The sequence below is a fragment of the Solanum pennellii genome, chromosome 7 (genome assembly GCF_001406875.1).
Source record: "Solanum pennellii chromosome 7, SPENNV200".
Taxonomy (NCBI): domain Eukaryota; kingdom Viridiplantae; phylum Streptophyta; class Magnoliopsida; order Solanales; family Solanaceae; genus Solanum; species Solanum pennellii.
Window position 1 is genome coordinate 5,195,627 of NC_028643.1, and position 25,582 is coordinate 5,221,208.

At 34.5% G+C, this 25,582-nt stretch overlaps 1 protein-coding gene across 2 annotated transcripts; it reads right to left on the reverse strand.

The window, feature by feature from the left end:
• Positions 1 to 304: 304 nt before the first annotated feature.
• LOC107026081 (isoamylase 1, chloroplastic) lies at positions 305 to 16,920 on the reverse strand. Of its 2 annotated transcripts, none has more exons than XM_015226929.2 (18): positions 16,462 to 16,920; positions 13,855 to 14,037; positions 13,608 to 13,700; positions 13,179 to 13,331; positions 11,452 to 11,543; positions 9,868 to 10,009; positions 9,685 to 9,792; positions 8,612 to 8,697; positions 7,151 to 7,222; positions 6,955 to 7,081; positions 6,701 to 6,787; positions 3,417 to 3,509; positions 3,139 to 3,297; positions 2,019 to 2,102; positions 1,404 to 1,484; positions 1,236 to 1,318; positions 1,043 to 1,160; positions 305 to 824 (listed from the first exon to the last, which is right to left on the reverse strand). In XM_015226929.2, the coding sequence occupies exons 1-18, from the start codon at positions 16,798 to 16,800 to the stop codon at positions 561 to 563; spliced, it is 2,364 nt and encodes a 787-aa protein (XP_015082415.1). In that variant the 5' UTR covers positions 16,801 to 16,920; the 3' UTR covers positions 305 to 560. The 2 variants fall into 2 exon arrangements, with proteins under 2 accessions (XP_015082415.1, XP_015082414.1); XM_015226928.2 differs by lacking the exon at positions 16,462 to 16,920 and adding an exon at positions 15,232 to 15,689.
• Between the last annotated feature and the right edge of the window lie 8,662 nt (positions 16,921 to 25,582).

Sequence of the window (25,582 nt, forward strand, 5' to 3'; positions counted from 1 at the left end):
ATACTATACGCTATATTATCTTAATTAATTTTATATTTTTCTCAACATTTTTTTATTCTACAGACAAATAACAAGAATTAAATGAAGAAAGTTAATTGTCATTGTTATATTTGCACAAAACAACATATACAAAAGAATAATATAATTGATAATTATCAACGTTAAATTAGACCTATACAAATTTGTATGACGATAAAAAATAAACGTGCAACGCACGTTTCCAGAACAAATTTCTTCTTGTCATAAGTTTATAATTTCTTTCGATTCAAAATAGTAACTTATTACTTTGTTGAAAATCAACTAATTACTTACCAAGCATTCCTCTATGAAATCAACTATACATTTTATTTCACTCAGACAAGTTCACTAGTATTTTATTTTATATAAATGCAATTATAATACAAGTTGTATCTTATAAATCATCAGCTTCTTCCTCACAAATTTTATCCGATTTGCAGTTCTGTTCTCTCCTGCTTCTTACTTTTATTTACAAAGCAACACCTCACTGCATATAACAAAATCTGAAGATGCTTTACCTCCACCTAACTTGTTGAATAAAACTATGCATCATCAGCAGATGATAGTAAAAGAATAATCGATGAATAACTGAGCATCGGATACTGGTTCGCGTCAAGAAAATGAGAATATTGTTTGGCTGCTGTGTCTCTCTCAGGAACGTCGTCTGTCAAGAAGTCAAATGGTGCTGGTTTGCCTGTGTCCACCAACGGCTGCCATAGATAACCAGGCCTTTCTGGAAGTGTAATCGTTACAGGCAAATGGCTGGCGTTGAAGGCAATATATAGTTCTCCCTTCACTTTGTCGACCTGCATTTTGATTCAAGCACACAAATCAATCACGAGACACAGTAAAAACAATTACATAAAATGTCAAATATTGAAAATTAGTGATGTTCACTCTCGAGAAGTGAGTCGAAACTTAGGATTAGAGGAATATATCTTTGACAGTAAGGTTCCTTACAGAAGATGGATAAGGAAATGACAGTTACGTCATACTACTATCCTAATGAAAAGACTTGAAATACCAGTGTAAATGCAACGAATCGACTTGTTTCAGACCAATCTGGAGTTCTAGGAGTGTGACCATGCCATTGCAGCCTTTCTGCTGTAGGGAAACCATCCAATCCCAGTGATTCACATTCACTGCAAGCATGCAAACAACATTCAGAAGCTGAGAAAGAACTATCGACATTGGAAAAAAACAATATGGATTCTTACTGGCGGAATTTGGTCATGAGGCTGCAAAATCTCAAAAAATCAGATGAAGATTCATCCTTCTTATCCCAACGGAAGTAATTAATCTACAGAGAGGGGTAGCAATCAGTGAACTCAAGAATGGACCTACATCTGGGAAATGTAGAAGTATAAATGGAAGTTAACAAGTACATAATTATCATGGCAATAAGTGTTGTTGTTTCCTCCCTTAGTGTGACCATATTCATCTCCCATATATATCATGGGAACACCCTGAAGAACCACAAATGGAAAATATTATTAATTATAAGAAGAAAACAAATATCGAGTAGGAACAGCCATTACAAAAAGAAGAAATGCATGAAATTATAACCAAAAAAGGTAGGTTCACAAATCGTAGAATTTAAGTTAATTGTTGAGTTATATTGTACCACAGTTGGGTATAGCCATGTAGAAAGCCCACCAGATGGGTACATAAAGGTCTAGGACTACTACACTTTTTTGTTAGATTCTCAGATCCATTTTTATGGTATTAGAACCAAACTTTACTAAACCCACCTTACACTCGCAAACCCGGTGTCAAGTTATATAATGTCAAACATCAAGTATAGAATGGCAACGAAAGAGCAATGAATTGTCTTGTTCCACTCCTTATCTTAAGACTTTTGGTTGAATTATCAGATTCCATACAAATTAATGAGAAACGGGCAAAAGACCATCAGATATCCTACTGTTTATCAACACATAGGGAGGGTTTTATTTGTTACTTTCTATTGAATTGCATCAAAAGGGGAGAATTGAACTAACTTGGGAAACCATAAGGCAGAGGAAGAAGTTCCGCATTTGTCTTTTCCTCAATTTCTTCACAAAGATACTTGCAAACTCTCCTTCCTACAGAGAAGAAGTAAACTTGTTATAACTGAAAACAAAAGGACAGAGTATCATGGTAAGGTACTGCACAATTCTTGATATCCACATTTAAAACCTTTTGGATGCACCCAAAACATTGAATTCACCGCCCTCAACATTGTATCACACTCTCAAGAAGATATTCATGCCGGAACATCTCATACCAGAATTATATCAAATCACCTGAGCAAGCGTCATAGAATCCTCTTCATGTAGATATGGTATGTGATAAATTAAGTCAAGATTTAATATTAGAGCTACACCTAATACATGACAGTAAGAGCAGAAAACTTCAAACATATTTCCCCTTCAATATCACTTCAAGTAAACCTTAGTCTCAGCAGGGAAGTATATCATTACTTATCAAGAAAAAAAAGTCTCAGCAGGGAAGTTGAGCGGCATCTAAACTATAATAAATCTAATCTGCAGAACTACTTCATTGGTTGAAGTAACTAATAGAAATTTTAACAAGGAAACAGCACAAATCTATAAAATAATACTCAGTTCCTTCTCATCGAATAAAGTACCCAGATTACTATTTTTGCTGCATTCACAAAACACCACTCAGTATATAGTATATTATGCTAAAAGAAGATCAAGTAAAACTACTTTTACAAATTTAAACAAGATGTCAGTGTTACACAAAAGAAAAAGAAACTGGTGCTATTTATTACAACACACAAGATAGTACATGCAGAGATCAGATATTAATGTAAGAAACACAGAGATGACATGAACTGCCACGAGAAAAAATATTGGCAAAAACAATTACAACATCTAAATAATTATTACAGAGAATTAGCAGAAGGAAAACACAGATACCTCTAAATGCACTAACACATGGATGTGGATGCTACCATGTTGGACATAAATCGTCTCAATCTCAGAGCAACAGAAAGGAAAATATAACATTTGAACTACTAGAGCAATCTGCTTGTCACAGTGTGAAATCAAGCTTCAAGACAGCTTAAATAAGTGAAAAGATCCAGAAGATATAGATTTGTGCACAGTGATTTACCTCGCCACAATTCCAACTATTATTGTGATTCTCCCCGTCTTTGTTGTCCTCTCCATTTGCCAAATTGTGTTTATTGTTGTATGTCACTAAATCAGCCAAAGTAAAACCATCGTGGGCACACACGAAATTTATACTGTTCCATGGTTTTCTTCCTCCTTTCTAATTGAACACCAATAAACACAAAGGGCTCAATTATTAAGGAACTGAATCATCCCCAACTGAATTTAGAAATCACTAGCTCCACAGCTACAAGGTAAAATTACTCTAAAATAGTATACCTGGTATAGATTTGGGCTTCCACAAAGGCATTCAGCAAAAGCCCCAGAAAACCCATCAGTGCCTTTGATGAACTGCCGTACCATGTCACGGTACTAAAACAAAAAAAACACAAGAGAGCGGTTAGCATTTCCTTTTCTTTTTATATATTTAAAGGAAAAAGTTAATTAGGAAAAGTCCAGGAGAGATGAAGCATCAGAGAAAGGCCCCAACCAATTCATACACAGAGAACAATATCTAAATGACAGCAATCAGAAAACAATGTTGTTAACTGAATAGTAACACCTAGGCTGCTATCGTATTTACGGTTAAATGCATTTTCCGCTGACTAACAAGGATCTACAGAGAAACCCCCACTTATATCAAATCTATACTTGAGCTAGATCTTCCCACAAATAAAATAACAAATCCAACTCAGTTAGGATAAATCTCAATGTGCTCCCTGAAATTTTCGGAAGAGGTTTGGCTAGTGAAGATAGTCATGTTCTGACAGAGAATAGCATTTTGGTGTTCACTGATTTCAAGGGACAAATTTCAATTAATTACATGTCAAATTCCAGACACTTGGTAACTTTCGAATAGAGTATTGAAGTACAGAATAAACACTGTAGTGGAAAGTGCAGTTCAGAGTTGATATGCTTCTCTTAACTTACAGATGGTGTAGATTAGACATGTAGCTAGAACAGGGGATACGAACCTAAAGAGCTGCACAGTTGAATACCCTATATTACATTTAACAAGTCTGCAGCTCCAGAGCTGATAAGCTCAAAATAAAACCCAACATGGAATGGTCTTGGTAGTTGAGTATAAACTGTTATTCTTTTTAGTCAAGTTTTATAACTTAACTAAGTAGTTGCTTATAGGCCAGCAATATCACCACCCTAACCACTTCTGCGACTGTGAGTTCTCCAGCAAAAAGCTGTATGAGACTCTAATAGTCAGAAAATAAAGTAAAATATGCAAGCTTAATCGTTAAAAAATCTGCATCAAATGATGGTTCCAGTTTGTAATTAACGTGTTTCCACTTGCATTGATACCTATGTTCAGAGACCTATGATAAAAATCACACCTGAATCTATTCCTTCTTGGCTAGTATCTAACTTGGCCTTTACATAGCTTAACTTTTCATTCAACAACTAAAGTATAAGATTTTATCAGCCTTCACCTTGAGGTCTTGTGCAATCATACTAGCTAGGAAGACTGGGAAAAAAACTCTGTGATTTTGTGTTAGGTATTGCAAGAGGAATATCAATTATTTGGCAGATTTGCCTCAGAAACCACTATATGCAGAAATTTCAAGGCATTGATGAATTCTGTAAGGATTCTAACCTGGTCAAGAAAAGGTTAGAACTGTTTTACATATACTATGCCAACTAATTCACATGAACGTCTAGGCTTCATGCATACTTGTACAGTTTTAAGATATGTAGATATAACAGGATTCAGTGCCATAGCTACCTTGGCAATATAATACATGCATCTGATCTTCATAAGAACTTTCAGAGTTCGATTTCAATCAGTTAGTTTAACCGGGCAAAATATTATTTTCAATAGAGGTGAAATTATATAACACTTCAAACAAGCATGCCAAAAAGTAGAGTACAGTTATAACTTTTGACTAGTGCGAAATTTGTGAGGACACTTAATTAACTTTTGATGAAATACAAAACAAGATAAAGCTGGGAATTACAAGAGATGTTGTCCCCTTTCCCAAGGGTCTATCGGAAATAACCTCTCTACCTTACAAAGGTAATAAGGTTTGTGTTCACCCCACCCTCCATGGACCCCACTTGTGAGACTGCAGTGGGTTTGTTGTTGTTGTTGTACAGATAAGGGTATACAGGAGTTACTAAGAAAAAGTGGATGACAATTGTAATAGTTGCAACAGATGGAATGATAAGATGCGCGGAAGGCGGGAATTACAACAGCTGTGATCTCCTAAAGTTACATAGACAAGATGAAGAGAGAAAAATCATAACATCTACTGCCTTGCCTAGGGAAATCTGCAAGCAATGTCCAATTTAAATATTAACCTTGGGTAATGGGTCATAGACCACCCCCCACCCACAAGGTCTGACAATTGTTGCAGCACACTGTTGGAATTATTTCATCTGCTACATCTTATAGACAAAAATAATATTGAGGTCGCAAGGAATTCACCAGAAAGCAATCACATGACTTCCTACGATTTTGCAGCAAAACTACAACATGGGGTTATAAATTGTTTCTTTCGTCCTAGCTGTCACCAAGATTTTGCAGCCAAACTCTAACATGAGACGTGGGGTTTGAACTAAATTGGTTCTTTATTCCTAGCCATGCCCAAGCGATTTGCAAAACTGAATACAGAATATAATAGGTATTGACTCTTAAAATCACGTCAATTCTGACATTCAATAACAAAAAGATGAGACTGTAATTTCTATATAATAAGAGTGGAAATTAGCTTTGGAGAACAGCTCCTTTATGGTGATCTTTGGAATTTAGTAACTTCTTATTTTGCAGTACCACCTTGGTACTTGCTTTAATAAAAGTTATTACCTTATTTTTAAAAGATAATGAAAATTACATGAGTTAATAGAAAAATGTTGCTTACCTTAATTTAAAAAACAGGGAAAATAAAATGAGCTAATAGAAAAATGTATCTGACTTAAGTAATACTTAACAACACCCCAAAATATCAGATGTCTTCAACTTGCGTGCAAAGAAACAAAGTAATTTCAATTGTTGCTCATTCTTTTAGAGTATGTCAAATTATTTCCGAAATAGTTGGGGCTATCCTCTATATCCATTTCGCTCTATTCAAGTCCAATCCACTCTAACCTACCTACAGAGTATAAAATACTTTTCCTCTTCGCATCAGGAAGCTCAGAATCACAGAGCAAGAGCAAGAAGCTTACTCTCAAGCAATGTTGCTCGGACTCTTGAAAAATGCCGACGGGTGCGTGTCAAATCCTCCAAAAATAGTGTGTTTTTAAGGATCCGACATGTGTGGCAACATTTTTGGAGAGTCAAAGCAACTTAGCTCTCAAGAGTTATTATCCATGCACCTCTCTTTGCATACGAGACACCACGAAATTAGATGGTATCATTATGAAGTTCCGGCTTATGAGACAGGAATCCATGAAGAAACAGCTGAACTCTACTTAGTATGCATGAAACCTATAGTAAACAAATGAGATGACCTCTAATAAATTAGTTTATCTTTCCAGATGTCTGTGTTCTCATATATCCCTAAACGTGAGCAACCTGAAATGAAGATAGTCACCGAAAATGTCTCCAAACTGACCTTTCCGTTCCACTCCGACCAGATACCCCAGTGCGGAAACATGCCAACTTGGTAAAGGCCTCCACAATCCCATGCTTCAGCTATTAGCTGTTATAAAGAGGAAAGATTAGGCATCTTATCACCCAAAGAGAAGGAACGTGGCAAAACTCAGGTGCCACCACAGTTGCAAAAGTAAAAGATACAAGTCCTTCTCCTAAGGGAAAAGGGGAATAAAAGTTACTTCCTCAGAGGAACACAGGAATAAACTTAAAAACCTTTACTCCACGAAGTATTGGATCATTGCTAATCATATCAATCAATGGTGGGCTTGTGAGAGGAGTGCCTGTGGTGATCACATCACCGTCAATTGAATTTCCATAGACATTTACAGCATTCCACGAGCTGAAAAGCCAAAGAGAAAAGGCTTGGTTTTCAACAACATTCAGAAAGAATGAGGCTACGCATAAGTACCTGCTACTTCTTGTAAGGATAGAAGCAAGATCAAAGCGGAAGCCATCTACGTGCATTTCGGTAACCCAATATCTGTCAAGAGATCAAAGTAGACCTTTTCTATTATTATCAATATAGGACATTTCATGGTTAGAGCGCCAAATTTGTGACTCATATGCAGGTTATAGACTTTACAGGTAACTCCATGCATTAAAACCACAGAAATTTGAGACTTCAAAATAGCAGAGAAGTTCATCTAGAAAATCCCACTTAGACTACAAAATTAGACTGAAGATTAGATGCAGACGCAAGATAAAACAATTGATGCACACTGAAGAACTAAGAACAATATTATTTATTCAACTTGTGAAAAGCTTAAGGAAACCTCAGCTATAAATGCTTCAAAATTCGACGTTTTCTTTAAAGAAAAAGCAGAAAACATAGGCACTGAAACCAACTTAATTATTTTATTTTGTAGCTTCATTTCCTTCATAGACATGAAATGATCTATCCTTCAAATTTCAGTTAACTGATACAAATTGCAACAGAAAACTGGTTAAATCCAATGAATTGCAAAAGAATATTATTTAATCGAGATGTGAATTACCATTGTCTGGTCAAGCAAATAAGTCGTAGATATTATAACAGCAGTGGGTAAAATGTGTTTGTGTTCCATTTTCATTAAAAAACAATATTTGCTAAAGAAAAAAAAGTTAAACTAAAATAGTAAAAGATGAGTAGTTTCCTGAGAGGATGTAAAACCTAGTGAGCCAGAGGGTACACGAAGGGAAGGTCAGTATACACGATCTTTAGTAAAATGCTTCATACTACTCCTTGCTATGGTATAAACAGAATTGTATAGTCATCTAACCTAGGAACTTAACTTGATAGAGATAGGTCATTTTAATTTTCTTCTTGGATAAACCGTGGTATATCTGGTCAGCTTGCGTGCACCTTGACTAATTCCACGGGATATCTGCTACCTCCCACCAGCACAAGTACCGGGTAACTCTATCACCAAGATTCGGACAGAGGGGAAGAAATCACTTAGTGTTCTTGCATACGCTGGGACTTGATCTTGAGACTTCATGGTTCTCATTTCTCAATCCAACTTATTGATCACCAGACACACCCTTGGGTGTTAGATCATTCAATTTATTTAGAGTAATTTTTAATACAAACCCTTTATGTGCAGGAGTGATTAGCTTCCTCAAAACAAGCCATAAGAAATATATGACTATCGGTGGCAGTTCCAGTTGAGAGGAGGATCTCTGTGTGGTGCCACATCTCATCTAAAAGTTTAAGACCTTGGCTATGGGACATTTTTATTTGTTTATTTACTGGTCTTAAGAGAACTGCTGCATGATTATTTTACCATGAGATCTTTCTGACGTATGGCTAAGCAGGATATGATTGTCATGAACCAACAACAACTAGGAAATACACTGACATTCACCACATGACATTTTGAATCTAACTCACCTCAAGCAATCCACTATAAATTGACGTACAATGGGATTATTACAGTTGAAGGTATTTCCACATCCTGAGTAGTTGTAAAATTCACCCTGTAAAGCCATGAATATATCTTTAACTAGGAATCATACAGTTAATCCATGTTTTAAAACAATAATTCTATATTCCTTCATGCAAATAGGACTTTCCTTTTTAACGAATTGAACTACAAGTAAGAACATATTTACTAATGTTTAAAATACATTGCTTTTTCCAAGTACAACGTTGTTCACACACCCTTATCCAAAAAAGGGGGAAAAATACAACTTGGTCCACATTCAAGAACCTTTTGTAGATACATATTCTCTACAATGTAAAATAACAACCTCGGAATAAGTATAGCAAGAAAATATACACGAATTCCGTAACTTGTGAGTTATTATTCTTTATACAAAAACACCAACCAAAAAGAAGCCAGTATCAGCAAATTTCAAGCACCCATGAGTATTTTGGTATGACTTCTGTGAGAAGCCATAATACATTATGTTCAAATTTATTCAGTGGGCAGCAGTTTATGACACTAACCAAATCTCTCCATTTTAGTGCTTCACCAGGGAAACATGATTGAAAGGCATGGCTCATTGCTGATGAGTGTGTTTCTGCTCGTTTGCACCACATTTACCCGTCACCAAAGTGCTTACAGTCATAAAAAATGAAGCCTTACAACTTAAAAATTTCATCTGTTATGATTTTTTTGAGAAGGATATGACCAGTTCATCTGTTATGATTTTGATGAAGTGTGTGATATAGAGTTATAGACAACATAATAAGCTCAAGGTGGAGAATCCCACACCGCAGGGTTTTGATTATTATTTTTTTGTTTTCAAGTAAAGCAATTGCAGGGTTTAATTATTTTCGAATAAAAAAAAAAGGATATTTTCATGATCTGAAGAATCAATTTGTAATAGTGGAGCAACTTCAAAATGATTAAATTCTGAGGAGAAAGCAAATGAATCCATATATGGAACTTCAACTTAGACTCTGGACTTTATTTTAAGAGTCAAAAAACTAAAATGTGCATGGGTTAAAGACAAACATACCTTAGGAGCTAGCGTATAAAACACACTGTTGTCAATGCCTCTAAATGATAGTATGGGACCATTTTCATTTCCTTCAGCAGTGTGATTGAAAACAACATCCATGATAACCTGCCAATGAACAATCAGAAGAGAATACACCAAAATTTGGAGAACAAACTCGCAGTTTTCACCCGTAAGAGTCACCTCGATTCCACGTTTATGTGCTTCCTTGACAAGATACTTAAATTCGTTTATTGCACCCAGGCCACAATTACTTAGACCAGCAGATGAGTATCTTCCCATTGGAGAAAAGAAATTGACAGTAGAATATCCCCAAAAGTTAAACCTAGAAAGATAAATATCCCATAAGATTAAAATTGATAACGATACCAATATTTTTGAGTTTTGCCTATTTTTCATGCAGTTGTTACTATCTTCAAGCAAATACTGGCAAGGATATATACCACTAACCAAAGAGATATAATTAGCATTTTGCATCTTCTATCAAGTCATCAGCCTTGACACAATGAAAACGCTTCGATGTCAATTATGCTGTGTTCAGTAGTATTGACTAATTAAGCCTAAAGTATTTTAAATTTAAGTGTCTGAAATTTATCACCATAAGAGCTTAGCATCACTTTCGCACTAAATCCTATGCAGAAAAATCAGGTTCATATCTCAGATATGGGCTCAATGAAAAGACATCCAGATCAACTGTCTACAATCCCTGCATCCAAGATCATTCTGGCGATCTTTGCACATTATTCTTTCAGGACTTTCGAAAGTATGCTCTCTACTCTTCTCATAGAATCTCTCTTCAATTTGTCCCATTTGACTTTTTACCTTTCTGAGCCATCTAGCAGTATTTGGATGGTAAACATGAAGAGATTCTTAATCAGTCTTTTATGAGATAGACTTGTCACATTAACAAAATCCAGCTATAAAATTATGTCAATAATTGGGTTTTGGAACAGCATCAATTAGTTTAATTTCAGAACTTTCATACCACCCGCCCCACCTCCGAAGAAAAAAAATAAAAGAACCCCATCCCGTGATCAAAATAGGGAACAACATCAGTTAGCTACATTAGGGGTAAGTTCTGCGTACACCCCACCCTCCCCAGACCCCACTTGTGGAAATATACCGGGTAAGTTGTAGTACCCAAAGAAGTAGGAAAAAATAACCACCTCCTATCACTGTTGTCTACTGATTCAGCCTCACTTATGTATTAAATGAACATTCATTCAACTTATGATTACCTGAACTGGTTTTGTCACAAAGCAATCAAACTAGTGGAGAAACATAGTCCACACAACAGCAGGCTTCTGCATGCATCACTTGAATCATCAAAGTGGGATATAATCTATGGTCCTCCCCACTCTAATTCAGTTGGAATATTTCTAGGTAGCTGAGCAGGAGGTTATTTTCTGAACCTAAGACTATTCTGACTTCTTTGGACAAGGACAAAGTAACTTTGCTGACAGAAAAGGTTAAACATGCAAAGCTAGACAGGTAAAATGTAACAATCTTCTTCCAAGATTTTGTGAATTTAAAAGATCTCTCAAGCATGACATAAGCTAATCCGAATACCATGTTTAGAACTGAAATGCAAGTAATTTATCTAAGTGAGAGTTATGAACCTGAAATTCAAATTCTTAATCATTTCCATTTCAAATATTAAATGTGTGATAACCGGTGTGGTTTTACAAATTAAACTTCTATAATGTTTCTAGACCAATAAGTTCAAAGCATGAAAGTCACTCTTTGCAAAGTGAAGATAGAATTTACTTGTAGTCGCCCAATACAGAGTTATAACTATAGTACTCCAGCTCATTGAACTCGTGACAGGGCATTAGCTCTATACAGTTGACACCAAGTTCCTGCAGAACATGGAATTCTCTTAAGATGCACAATAAATAATTTATTCTATATCACATATAGGAAAGCTGCTGAAGTTTCAAAATCTAATGAAGTGAAATTTGACAGTCATGGAATAAATCTTTATGGTCAAATTAATCTGAAATGTAATGAACTTAATCAAAAGCCACCATTAAATTCAATGAGGTAGAAATATAAAAAATATGGCTGTTCCAAGACTCCTAAATTTTCATTTCATATACATTTTCTATTAGAAAATCTTTACACTTTCACTTAAATTTTACACACAGATAATCTACCAGCAAGCAATAAAAGCTTCTGTGCTATCAAGTATTCTCAACTTAAATTAAGGACAACTCTAACAGAGCCACCAGATAACCAATTATCCAACTTTTCAGAGTCAGATTCTGACATTTCCTATAATGAACTCCAAAATTCAAGAAATGATGTGTTAAATGTATTGGAAAGTATTAGAGCTTGCACAGTTTCATGCTTTTCCTACCAGACCTTGGGCTTTGACCCTTTTCAATTTTGACAACACCCCATAGTACTACTTTATTTTGTTGATTTTATTTATATAGCACCCGAAATGAAGCAGATCTGAGATGCTCATGCTTCAGTCTACCTTTTTAGGCATAAAACATAAATGTGCCCTTTGACTTGGCCTCATTTCACATATGCCCTCCAACCTTGGATGTGCATAAATAGACACTTAAATTGGCATAATACACATGGCATAATACATATAGAATACCACGTAGGACGTAAATTGTCATGTTGGATGCCACATACGTGTATCTATTTGTTTAACTTTATACAAGTTTAAGGGTCTATTTGTGCACACCCAAAGTTTGAGGACATAAATGTAAAATGAGGCTAAGTTAAAGGGATATTTATGCAATATTTTTTTATTTGTTTTAGCCTTCTCTTTTATTGATAATTATTTTTTTATTGTTTAAGCCTTTTCTTTTTTTGATAAAGCATTTTGGCCTAGTTAATCAATCTAGGAGATCTCCAGCCAAAAGCAAATTTGTTTTCTTAAATGCCCTCAATAATTTTGCACTTCTAAAATAGTTGGATATCTTTCATAATTTTCAGACTTTCAGAAGCACCGTTTATATGCTTACATTTATCTGAAGCAACCCAACTAGGTAAGGTCTCATGGCCTTAGGGAAAGAGGCTCGATTTTAATTCCTTCTCTCTTTTAACAGTTACAGGTCTCACTTCTATCTAGTAGCTGCCCCTTTTCATCATCCCCAAATAGGTCATAAATTTTCTAGCCTTAACCCCTAAGTAAAGATACCTTCCCTAGGGTATGCTTTCCTGATTTTTGCTGTATCTGCTTGCACTTCAGTTATAAATTTTTTACTGTTATGGTCCTAAGTAGATAAATAAAGTGTCTCCTCTCACAACTATAATTCTCGTGTATTCATTTACAGAGAGAGAAAAATATGGGCCAAAAACCCTAGCAATACAATATATGAATGTAGATGCATAGATGTCCTCAAATTTCGGTGTATCCAAAAGTTGTTCTTGATCTAACAATATCAGTTAAGCTAGAACTTACTACTAAAAAAACAATCATATGCTAAGCTTACAGATAATAACACATAATATTATAACAACCAAGCGTTCACCTTCAAGTGATCAAGTTTCTCCACAACACCAAGGTAAGTACCAGGATATTTTGTTTCACTCGACTCATGATTTGTAAATCCACGAACATGCATTTCATAGATTACCAGATCTCTCTGAGGAAACTTCAGTGGTAGATCTCCTTCCCAATCAAACTGAAAATAACAAAGATCAAACAGTAAAACAGACATGTTGAACAAACAAAACCATATATCCCTACAACTCATCTAAGTTGTTGGCAGTACTGACGCCACACACTATTTTTCTCTAGGGAAGGCAAGCATGAAGATGCTTTTTGATGATTGTGGACATTTCAACATTTTATGGCCAATTCCAGAGTTTGCTGGGACAAAGTAAAACTAAACAAAATAATAGAAAGCACCAGATCATACATTAGACTATGTTGAACACTAAGTAAGAGACTAAGTTACCTGATCAGAAGCAGAAGGTACCATGCCAGCCATTGGGGGCCAACAATCATCCTCTGGCCCTAATACACCATATTCTCCTCTGCTTACTATAGCCTGCAAGAAAGTTCAAAAATGACTCGGTGCAGCACAAAAGAACATAATAGATAAATACACAAATAGAGGTCATTTGTAATACGAAGCATAGTCTGACTAAGAAAGCATAGACTTTATATTGACAGAAAACATTCTTACTTCATAATTATCTGACCTTGGCATAAGGATCCAACACTATCTGCGAAGAGTCAAAGTAGTGTCCTTCTTCAGGACAGAATTTCCCATCAAATTTGTAGCCATATAGCATATTCTCAAAATCTCCCTTAAGGAACACATGCCATACATCTCCAGTTTTATTAGCTAGAGGATCCAGGAAAATTTGCTCGGTCACTCTCTTCTGCAAGAGTAAACAAGAGTTGAGAAACTGACAAGATAAACAAATCAGATGTGCAACAGTGTATTGAAATATACAATTCATACGCTTTCTCCTGATATGCTATAATTAATCCCATAAAAAGTATTCGCATAAATATATTGAAATCTCTTAGAGGAATTTACGTAATAAGCCCTTCTATATCTCATACTCCACAGAGTAAAATAACTCATATAACATAGCCTAAAATGAAATGAGGGAAAGCTTATAGGAAGACCTAAGTCCCTCAAAATTAATGCAGACTTAACTATTAACTAAGAGCAGAACACAATGGAAGCCAAGGAACAATACAAGTGAAACAAACTAGTTAGGATGAAACTAGTGATCCATGTAGGATAAGTATGAGATATAGAAATCCCCATATTTTTCTTAAAAGGGGGAATAATTTAGTATTGGAATGAAATGAACCTGAATGAAGAGCAATTGATATTGATGATTTGATTTGAAAAGTTGTTGATCATAGAACACACTAGAGATCAAGCATATTCATTTATACATTATGAAACATAAAAATCAGAAGAAGAAAAGAAAGGGAAGTGAACTTCTTGATGGAATAATACTTCCCTGCAACTCTAATATGCTGTTAATATCAATCGCAGTAGTACCATCCTCAACGAGTCACAATGAGAACAACTCATTATAAACTAGGATTAAGAAAGTGCTACAAGAAAAAGTGAACTTCAGAATAAACAGTCAACTAATTAGCTTATTTCTTCCAGGAAGCTACAATTATCAAGAGAAAACATAAATACGAATGAAGCACAACTAAGAAGCAATGTTAGTTGCCATGAAAAAAATTCACTTTTTAACAATGTTAATTGCCATGAAAAATTTTACTTTTTTCTCAAATTTGGCCATAAAAATCCGGTGTCGTGTCAAGAATTTGAAAACAACAAATAGGTGTTGTCACTCCAAATCACTCACAAAAAGTGAAAAACAGCTCTAGTATGTATCCATAGACATACACAACTCCGACTTTCAAATATCATTTTTCACTTTGAAAACAAAATCTCCTTTTTTTTTTCAAATTTCACAATGAAACATGGCTAAACATCCCTTTATTGAAGTGTGTAACCAGCTACTATTATCAAAGCGATGAAACAAGGGGAAAAAATCTAATATACAACAATAAAACAAAATTTATAATCGTAGAATTACTTCAGGTAAATCGGAAAGAGTGATCAAGCAAAGAGTAGCAGCAGTAGCATTCCTCGAAAAAACAGCGAAATTCACACCACCATCTGTCGCAGTAGCACCAAACGGCAATGGCTTCCCTGATAAAACCTCAAAACGACATCGTTCCGTCGTGGATTTCTCCACCACCACCGCACTCGCCGCAGTCTTCGCCGCAACTCTATGAACAGCAGCATTAACCACTGATTTTCTCCGAATAGTCTCAAAATCTACAGGTTTACTGTTTCTCCTGGAGAAAAGATGGTTTTGGAAATTGAGTTTAGGGTTGTAGGTATAAATGGAAGGAGAATGAAGTAACTCCATGGAAGAAGAGAGAGTGTGATCTACAGTATGTGGCACTGAAATTGAAAAGGACTGAGTGTGGGAGTGTAATGCGTAATTGTCGACTCAAAAAAAGGAAAAGAGAAACTGACAAAAGAGTTGAGGCAAAAACAAAGCAACAGCAAGCAACGGCAAATCGCTCGAAATAGTTAAAAATATCCTTAAATTAGTTAAAATTAAATAAAATTAATTAGGTTTTAAAAGTATTTATATTACTTATTATTAATAATGTTTATGTTTCAGAATTTTTATCATCACTAACATGCACACATTATGTAAATAAGGAAATAATCATATTATTATTNCAATCGCAGTAGTACCATCCTCAACGAGTCACAATGAGAACAACTCATTATAAACTAGGATTAAGAAAGTGCTACAAGAAAAAGTGAACTTCAGAATAAACAGTCAACTAATTAGCTTATTTCTTCCAGGAAGCTACAATTATCAAGAGAAAACATAAATACGAATGAAGCACAACTAAGAAGCAATGTTAGTTGCCATGAAAAAAATTCACTTTTTAACAATGTTAATTGCCATGAAAAATTTTACTTTTTTCTCAAATTTGGCCATAAAAATCCGGTGTCGTGTCAAGAATTTGAAAACAACAAATAGGTGTTGTCACTCCAAATCACTCACAAAAAGTGAAAAACAGCTCTAGTATGTATCCATAGACATACACAACTCCGACTTTCAAATATCATTTTTCACTTTGAAAACAAAATCTCCTTTTTTTTTTCAAATTTCACAATGAAACATGGCTAAACATCCCTTTATTGAAGTGTGTAACCAGCTACTATTATCAAAGCGATGAAACAAGGGGAAAAAATCTAATATACAACAATAAAACAAAATTTATAATCGTAGAATTACTTCAGGTAAATCGGAAAGAGTGATCAAGCAAAGAGTAGCAGCAGTAGCATTCCTCGAAAAAACAGCGAAATTCACACCACCATCTGTCGCAGTAGCACCAAACGGCAATGGCTTCCCTGATAAAACCTCAAAACGACATCGTTCCGTCGTGGATTTCTCCACCACCACCGCACTCGCCGCAGTCTTCGCCGCAACTCTATGAACAGCAGCATTAACCACTGATTTTCTCCGAATAGTCTCAAAATCTACAGGTTTACTGTTTCTCCTGGAGAAAAGATGGTTTTGGAAATTGAGTTTAGGGTTGTAGGTATAAATGGAAGGAGAATGAAGTAACTCCATGGAAGAAGAGAGAGTGTGATCTACAGTATGTGGCACTGAAATTGAAAAGGACTGAGTGTGGGAGTGTAATGCGTAATTGTCGACTCAAAAAAAGGAAAAGAGAAACTGACAAAAGAGTTGAGGCAAAAACAAAGCAACAGCAAGCAACGGCAAATCGCTCGAAATAGTTAAAAATATCCTTAAATTAGTTAAAATTAAATAAAATTAATTAGGTTTTAAAAGTATTTATATTACTTATTATTAATAATGTTTATGTTTCAGAATTTTTATCATCACTAACATGCACACATTATGTAAATAAGGAAATAATCATATTATTATTCACTTCGAATCAATGTTCTATAATGTGAACTGAATTATTTGATTCCAAAGGCTAATATTTGGGTTGATTAATGACGTAAAATAAGTGATTTTCAAACTTTTAATTAGCTCAATCAACTAATGTATTGTCCTTGATTGCTTTTATTTATATATTGTAAAGAGATTTCACGATTTTAGTTCGAAAGCAAATGTCACTTGTCATTGGTTCAAATTTTGAGTAGTGAATCAAGTTTTGTACAAAAAATTTATTCAGTTTTTGCTTAATTAATTTTACTCAATATCTACTACTAAGACAAGGACAGATGGAAAGATAGAAATAAACTTGAAATTGACATCATGTGAGGGGTTGGGTGTGTGAGAGGAGACGATAAACTTAAAATAATATTACTTATCTTTTCACATATTTTAATCTTAGTAGAAAAAGATTCTTGGTAAATGTTGGTAATGAAAAATGATATATATATAATGAAATTAGTCGAGGTACATAAAAATTAAATCAGCCACCACAATTATTTTTTAAAAAAAAAATGCAATACTTAATACATATTTATTCATCGAGCTAATTAAAAATCTAAAACCGCTTATTCTAGATCATGGATCAATCTCCGAATGATAGCTTTGAAAATAAAATAATTTTAATCCATTTTATAACTACTTTAACAATAACTTTTACAGCTTTTCCTAATTTTGGATCTTCTTTATTGGATTTTCCTTCTAAATTACTAGCACATAAAATAAGCACAAACAAAGAGCATAAACGAAAACTCATACACTAGTAAAACTGCAGTTCTTTATCAAAGTTTCGAGGCCGACCTCGAATATTTAAAAATCATGTTGAAAGCGATTTAGTTGAGACGTTAATGTTGGCTCAGAACATAGAATGAAAAATAATATTTTTTTGCTTGAAGCAATCACAATATCTGTATATTAGGGATACAATTAATATTGTTATAATTTACTCAAGATGGACGATTAAATTTCTTAATTTTATGTATGTAATAATTTACTTTATGTTAATAATACTTAAAATATCTTTAAGAATAAGGCACAAGTATTCCTCCAAACATAAACCTTCCTCCAAACCCCAAACTCTTTTTTTAGTATTTTTTTTACATCATTTGTGTTACGTGGCGTATTTAACCACCCAAATTGGATGTGTGTCATGTGTGTAAATGTTTTTAAATTATTATTTTAAAAGTATTATTTTCTTTATCGTGTATTTAAAGTTATGTTACCACACATATTTTTTTTCCTTGTATCAAAATATATTTTTTTTTAAATCTTCATTCACTGTTTTCCTCATTTCTTTTTCTATTGCTTTTATTTACCCCCTTTTATTCTTTGTTGTTCTTTTTTATTTGATTTTAAATTTAATTATAAATGTCTTATATTTAAAGCAAGATTATTTTAAACAAGTATAAAACAAGTGAAGAAAATTAAATAAAACATAAAAAAATTATAATATTTTAAATTAAAGGAAATTTTTAATTATTTTTTAAACAAATACGTATAATTTTTTTAAAATAACTAAAAGTGAAAAGATAAAAAAAATAATGAAAGATAAATAGTATAAGTTGAGTAACAATTTAAATAAATATTTTACAAAAAAAATTGGAAATAATAAAATATATATAAGTTTTAATATTAAACGTATTAATTTAAGCTATATAGATATAAAAATTATGTGTACTAACTAATTATAAAGTTACCAATTAAAAAGGATATGTGTCCAATTTGTCCACTCATCACATGTGTTCAAGAGAGTTTGCACACTTTATATGTCACGTTAGCATTTATGGTGTATTTATTCAATTTTAAATTAGTTGGGAGGTGATACGATATTAGTTAAGTTTAAGTGTATCTAGGATTTCGGTCATAATCTAAGATGGTACTTGTACTTTATCCCAAAAAATAATCATGATTTTGAGATGTGTTATTTGAGTCGAGCTTCTATGGAAGATAGCTTTTTATCTTTATGAGATTGAGGCAATGTTTGTGCATATCTTTTTTTTTCATATTTCATGTTATTATAAATAAAATCAACTTGAAGATGCAAAATCACACTATTATATTGACAATGAGGCATGTTTGTGTGCATTCTACTTTTTTCATATTTCATGTTTTATTATAAATAAGATCAACTTGATAATGCAAAATCACATTACTATACTAACATTATACATAATTTAAACTCTAATTTTATTTAGTTCAATTAATACGCGAATTACCACTCTAAGTTGTCGTGGATAAGAATCGAGACTTTTTTTATATATCACCATTGATTTACTATCCGCAAAAGGAAAAATAAAAAATAATAACACAATTAGTTTAGACTTATGTCATCATGTATGGTCCATATCTACTTAATTATAAGAATTCTATTTATTTATTTATATTTATAATTCAAACTCGAAACATATACTGACATATCCGTCATATATGTAGAATTCTCACAAATATGTGAAGAATCAAGGATTGTATTAATAATTGAATGATTGAGTTACATACTCCTTATATAGGAGAAGAGTCTTATACTAGCTACACTAGGAATCCTAATACAACATAAATATATTATGTACACTTTATCCTAGTCAACTACATCAGCTTAAGTCGTACAAAGTATAGACTTGCACATAAATTTAGATTGAGTAGTCCAGTCCTAGTGTAACTCAAACTCTAACTCATCAGGCAGCTTCACCGAACCTGTTCCTTCGACCTGTTCCATCATCTTCCTTCAACACTTCCCTCAAGCTAGTGAGTGGAGGAACTGTATTTCCTAGCTAGCGACGAAACTCGACAAAAACATGTTTGGTTAATGCTTTTGTATGAATATCTGCTAGCTGATCCTTAGACCTCACAAATTGAGCAACAAGTTGTCCTCTAGCCACCTCTCACAAACAAAATGATTGTCCATTTCAACATGTTTAATTCTAGCATGCATAACTGAATTAATTGTCATGTACAAAGCACTCATGTTGTCACAATACAATGTAGGTACAGATCGAAAAAACACCCCAATATCACGAAGTGAATATGTGTCCATGTCATTTTTGATGCAGTGGAGGCAAGTTCTCTATACTCAGCTTCAGCACTTGAACGAGCAACTGTGGACTATTTCTCGGAGGTCCAAGAAATACAGTTTGCACCTAGGTAGATGTTATAGCATGTAGTTGATCTCCTAGTAGTGGTGCAACCTCCCCAATCAGCATCGGAGTACCCATACAATCTACATGGTGATTGTGAAATAAGTCTAAGTCCAAAGTACAAAGTGCCTTTGATGAACCTGAGAATTCTTTTCACCCCTTGAAGATGTGCATTGTTCAGATTTTGCATAAATTGGCTAACTAAATTCACAGCATGAGTAATATCTGGTCTTGTGAGAGTCGAGTATCAAAGACTCCCTACTATCATTTTGTAAAAGGATGCTTCAACCAGGCTTCCCACAGCTTCATGTAGACCATGCTTTTGAGCCAAAGGAGTGGCTATAGCCTTTGCAAAAGTCATTTCAGTCTTGTCTAGCAGCTCAGCAGCATATTTACTCTGGCTTAAATGGATGCCCCCATCAAAATACTTAACCTCAACTCCAAGAAAGAAGTGTAAATTGCCAAGATTTTTCATGGCAAACTCCTTCCCAAGTTGTAGAACCAACTCTGAGACATGAGTTGGATTACTTCCTGTGACAATAATATCAACCACATATAACAAGAGAAATATTTTGTCTTTGTGAGTTTTCAAAATAAATAAGGAAGGATCAGTTTTACTACAAATGAAATCAAGGTGTAAGAGATGCATGCTAAACCTATCAAACCAGACTTTTGGTGCTTGTTTAAGACCATATAATGCCTTTTTAAATCAAAGAAATCAGGAGGTTGACTCATGTACACCTCCTCTTGTAAGAAGCCATGGAGAAAGGCATTTTTGACATCGAGTTGTCATAACTTCCCAATTTAAACTGACAGCAATGGATAGAATCACCCTAATAGTTGTTTTAAACACAGGACTGAATGTTTCTTCAAAATTTATCCCTTCAAGCTGCGAGAATCCCTTTGCCACAAATCTGGTCTTGTATTTATCTGCTGTTCTATCATCTTTTAATTTTGTCTTGAACACCCATTTTGATCCAACCAAGTTCATACCAGGAGATTTTGGCACCAAAATTTATGTCTTGTTAGTATGTAAAGCATCAATCTCTTCCTGCATTGTTGCAAGCCAATGAGGTCATTTTAGTGCTTCTTTAGTAGTATTTGGTTTTCCCACAATTTTTCTGCTGCTCCGAGCAACAATTGACAAGTGTTGTTCCTTCGCCTTGTTCCTGGTGATTATATGATGCCCTTGTGGTGTAGGAAGTATCTCAACTGGTACATCAACCAAGGTAGTAGACTGGAGTGTAGCATTGTCAAGTTGATGGACAACTGGTAAAACAACTTAAGTGGTTATTTGATGATGATCATTGGCTGGACCTCTAAGAGCAACCTGTTACTCACTGCTGCAGGCAGATTCAAAATCTGCAGTTGGGCTTTCAATATTACTATATAGATCATCAACCTCAAACTGTTCCTCAGCATTTGATTTTGCGCCTGAGATGTCAATAATACTCTCATCATCAATGAGTACATTAGGTATAGCAGCATTATCACTAGTAATGTGTGGGCTAGCAGCATGTACTTCCCCTGAATCATAATTATCATGTGCCTGCAGTTTAGAGAAATATTCAACAAAAATAGCAAGGTGAGATGAGACATCAATGTTAGTCTGAGATTGTTTTGGAGACACATAGGGTAATGTGCTTTCATTAAACACAATATGTCTGGATATGTAAACCCTCCTTGTAGAGGGATGCATAATATCTATATCCTTTGTGTAAGCTATAGTACCCAATGAACACACAAGGATAGATTTTTGGACTGAACTTATTGTTACCCTTGATATATGGAAAACATCTACACCCAAACATTTTTAGACTGTTATAATCAGGTTGTTCCCATACAACTTAACAAATGGAGCCACCATTTTATGACTGATGAAGGCAATCTATTGATGAGAAATACTGCAGTGAGGAAAACTTCAACCCACAAAAAAAAGATAGATTAGCATGAAGTAGTAGAGTTAAGTCAGTCTCCACAATATGCCTATGTTTTTTCTCTGCAACTCCATTTTGTTCAGGTATGTTAGGACATGAAATATATCTCACAATGTCATGATCTTCGAAATGCTTAATGAAGTCTATTTGGATAAACTCATCACCTCCATCACACTGAAAAATCTTAATCTCTTTAGAAAATTATTTTTTCACCATTTTCTGAAATTTTAGAAAGGTCTCAAAGAATTCAAACTTCATTTTCAGTGGATAAATCCATGTATATCTTGTGTGATCATCAACAAAAACGACATAATATTTCATATGTTGGGAAGATTCGACAGGAGCAGGTCCCCATAAGTCACAATGAATTTTCAATAAAGGTTCTTTCTCAAACCAAAAAGAAGTTTACAACTCTTTCCTAACTGACAACTAGAACAAACAGTAGGCATTTTATTCCAACTACTAATATTGATGCAACTATTACTCTCCAAAAACTTTAAAGACTTCAAACTAGGATGTCCTAATCTAGTATGCACATTGTTGCCTGACGTGTTCCAATCGTGTGTAGCGGTTAAAGCATAGAGATTGCTATCTTCCAAAGCATAGAGTCCATTCCTTTTAGTTTCCTTGGCCAACAGTGTCCTTGTTTTCTTGTCCTTTAAAACAAAATTAGTTCCATCAAATTCAAGAGTGCAACAATTATCCTTTACAAGCTTACTAAGTGAGAGTAAATTCTTATTAATCTTAGGAACTACAAAAACTTTCTTAATTTTAGACCTGATCTGGATGTGTTCCCAACATGTGTTACGACTAACTTTGATCCATTCCAATAATAATTTTATTTGGTCCATTATAGTGTTTAAGATTAGTTAGGATACCTAAGTTATGTGTCATATGACTACTTGCTCCTGAGTCCACATACAAGGTGTCATCGGTGTTTTGAAGATTAGTAGCAGTCAATGCTTGTGGTAGCTCATCTGCGACTTGGTAAAAGTAATCCAACCTGTAAAAACACTTAAGAGCAGTATGGTTATTCTTACCACAAATTTGACACGCATCAGAATTATTCCTCTCATGATTTCCACTTGAAGCACTGTTTTGAGGACCAGGTTCGTTTATGCTTTTATAAGAACCTATTCCCTGTCCAACAGGCTTAGATCCTCTTCCTCTGGAATTAAAGTTATTGTTTCCCCTTCTTTGAGAGTAATTTCCTCTTCCCCTGCCTCTTTGGGTAGAGAATGCCATGTTATGATTTTATTGAGGCACTTCTTCTTTATCCTCCCTCATATCAAAACCCCTAAGAGCATTAATAAATTGATTAAAAGTAGGATACGATGTCTTACCTAACATGACAGTTTGAAGGTCTTGTACTTAAGACCTAGACCTCTAGCAAAATTGATCACTTTGCTATCCTCATCTACAGGCTTGTGAATGGTTGCAAGGCCATCACATATGCCTTTGAATTCCTTAATATATTCATCAATTGGTTTGGTTCCTAGATTCACACTTTGCAGTTGTTGCTTGAGCAGGAAATCCTTATCTTTTGTTACTTGAAGATATGCTTCTTCCAAGCATTCCACATCTCCTTGGCAGTTGAGCAGCCTACGATCAGGTACATGTTTTTTTCTGTCAAGGTTCCTGGTATCCAACTCCTTAGTAACACATCCTTCTCCTCCCAGTCATCAATAATGTTGCTGTCTTCTGCACCCTTCTTGCCTGCTACAGTTTTCTTAGTCGGCTTAAGTTTAATGGAGCAGGATGAAATTAGGTGATGAAGTGAAGAGGTCGAAAAAGTGTTGGTAGAAGGGGCCATTGTGATTTGATAATTTGATTGTTTTTGGTTAGATCTAATACGTTAAAAAGCGGAAAAACTTTATTGCGCTGATACCATGTAGAATACTCACAAATATGTGAAGCATCAAGGATTGTATTGCTAATTGAATGATTGAGTTACATACTCCTTATATAGGAGAAGAGTCCTATACTAGCTACACTAGGAATTCTAATACAACACAAATATATTATGTACACCTTATCCTAATCGACTACATCAACTTAAGTCGTACAAAGTATAGACTTGTACATAAATTAGAATTGAGTAGTCTAGTCCTAGTGTAACTCAAACTCTAACTCATCAAACAGCTTCACTGAACCTGTTCCTTCGATCTGTTCCATCAGCTTCCTTCAACAATATATACTCGTTAATGATAAATATTTTTAATTATGCAAGAGACCATACAAAATCCAAAGATGTACCAACTTTTAGTTATGATCAATTAGAGGATACTAAAGTGAATGGTGGAAAATGAAGTTTGTTAGACGTACCAACATGAACTGTGTTGTTTCGCAAATGTAGAAAAACGTCGTACAGCTTACGAACCTTTTAACCTAACCATTAAAACCAAAATATCCATAGATGCAGCAAGCAAATTCTTAAACTGTCACGACCCAATTAAGGATAATGAATCGCGCTAAATGAGAGAATCCCAAAGCAAGCCTTACCAGAATTCTACAGAAAATCGGGCAAAATTTCCTTTCTTTTTTGGGCCTATCCTAAATTTTCCCTGTCTCGAAATTCGACAACACAACTAATAACAATTACAAATTAAGACATAATATCCATCAATGATCTAATTGTCACGCAATAATACCAATTCATCTCCAAATACGAAAAAAGAGGTTCAAAACTAGCCACTTGACTACAATACAAAGGAATATTCATGACTCGAATGAAAGAATGGAGCGACTCTAAGAGTTTTTAAAGAACTGACTACACCATAACAATTTAATAAGTCTTTTTCCACGCGTTGCGAGGCTTACCAGATACTATCAATTCACACTCCCTAATTAATGAAATCTTCTCCAAGGTCACCTGAGTTCTCTGTAAAAACATATAGCAAGGAGTGAAATGCTAGCTTAGTACAATGAGTAATAATACTTAACCATAACTTGCGGCTTGCCGCCCTTTGCTGCAGCTTGAAACCCTTCGCATCTTTGGACCCTTTAGCCTGCTATTCCCCTTTTTTAAAAATGTGTTGGTCATTAAAACAAACCCACAATCTGCCTCTTCTTTTAAAAAAAAATCAGAAGACAAAAATGACCTTATTTCAATGTAGGGTATTACACTGACACATCTTAACTCTTATTTCATCTCCATTCACATCTCTAATTACTGAAGTCCTTCCATATTCACACATCTTCTAAGGTTATCAAGTGTGGAGATCAGGGAACTTTTAAGAGTAAGCCGAAGTCATCAGTAGCCATGGTTAGGATTCTTTAGGACCAAGAATCTAAACCTTCAAATTTGTGACAGTCTTACTCATTTGAGGACTGTAGGTCCAGATTTGAAGAGACATAGGCATGTCTGCTCCGAGTTGTCTG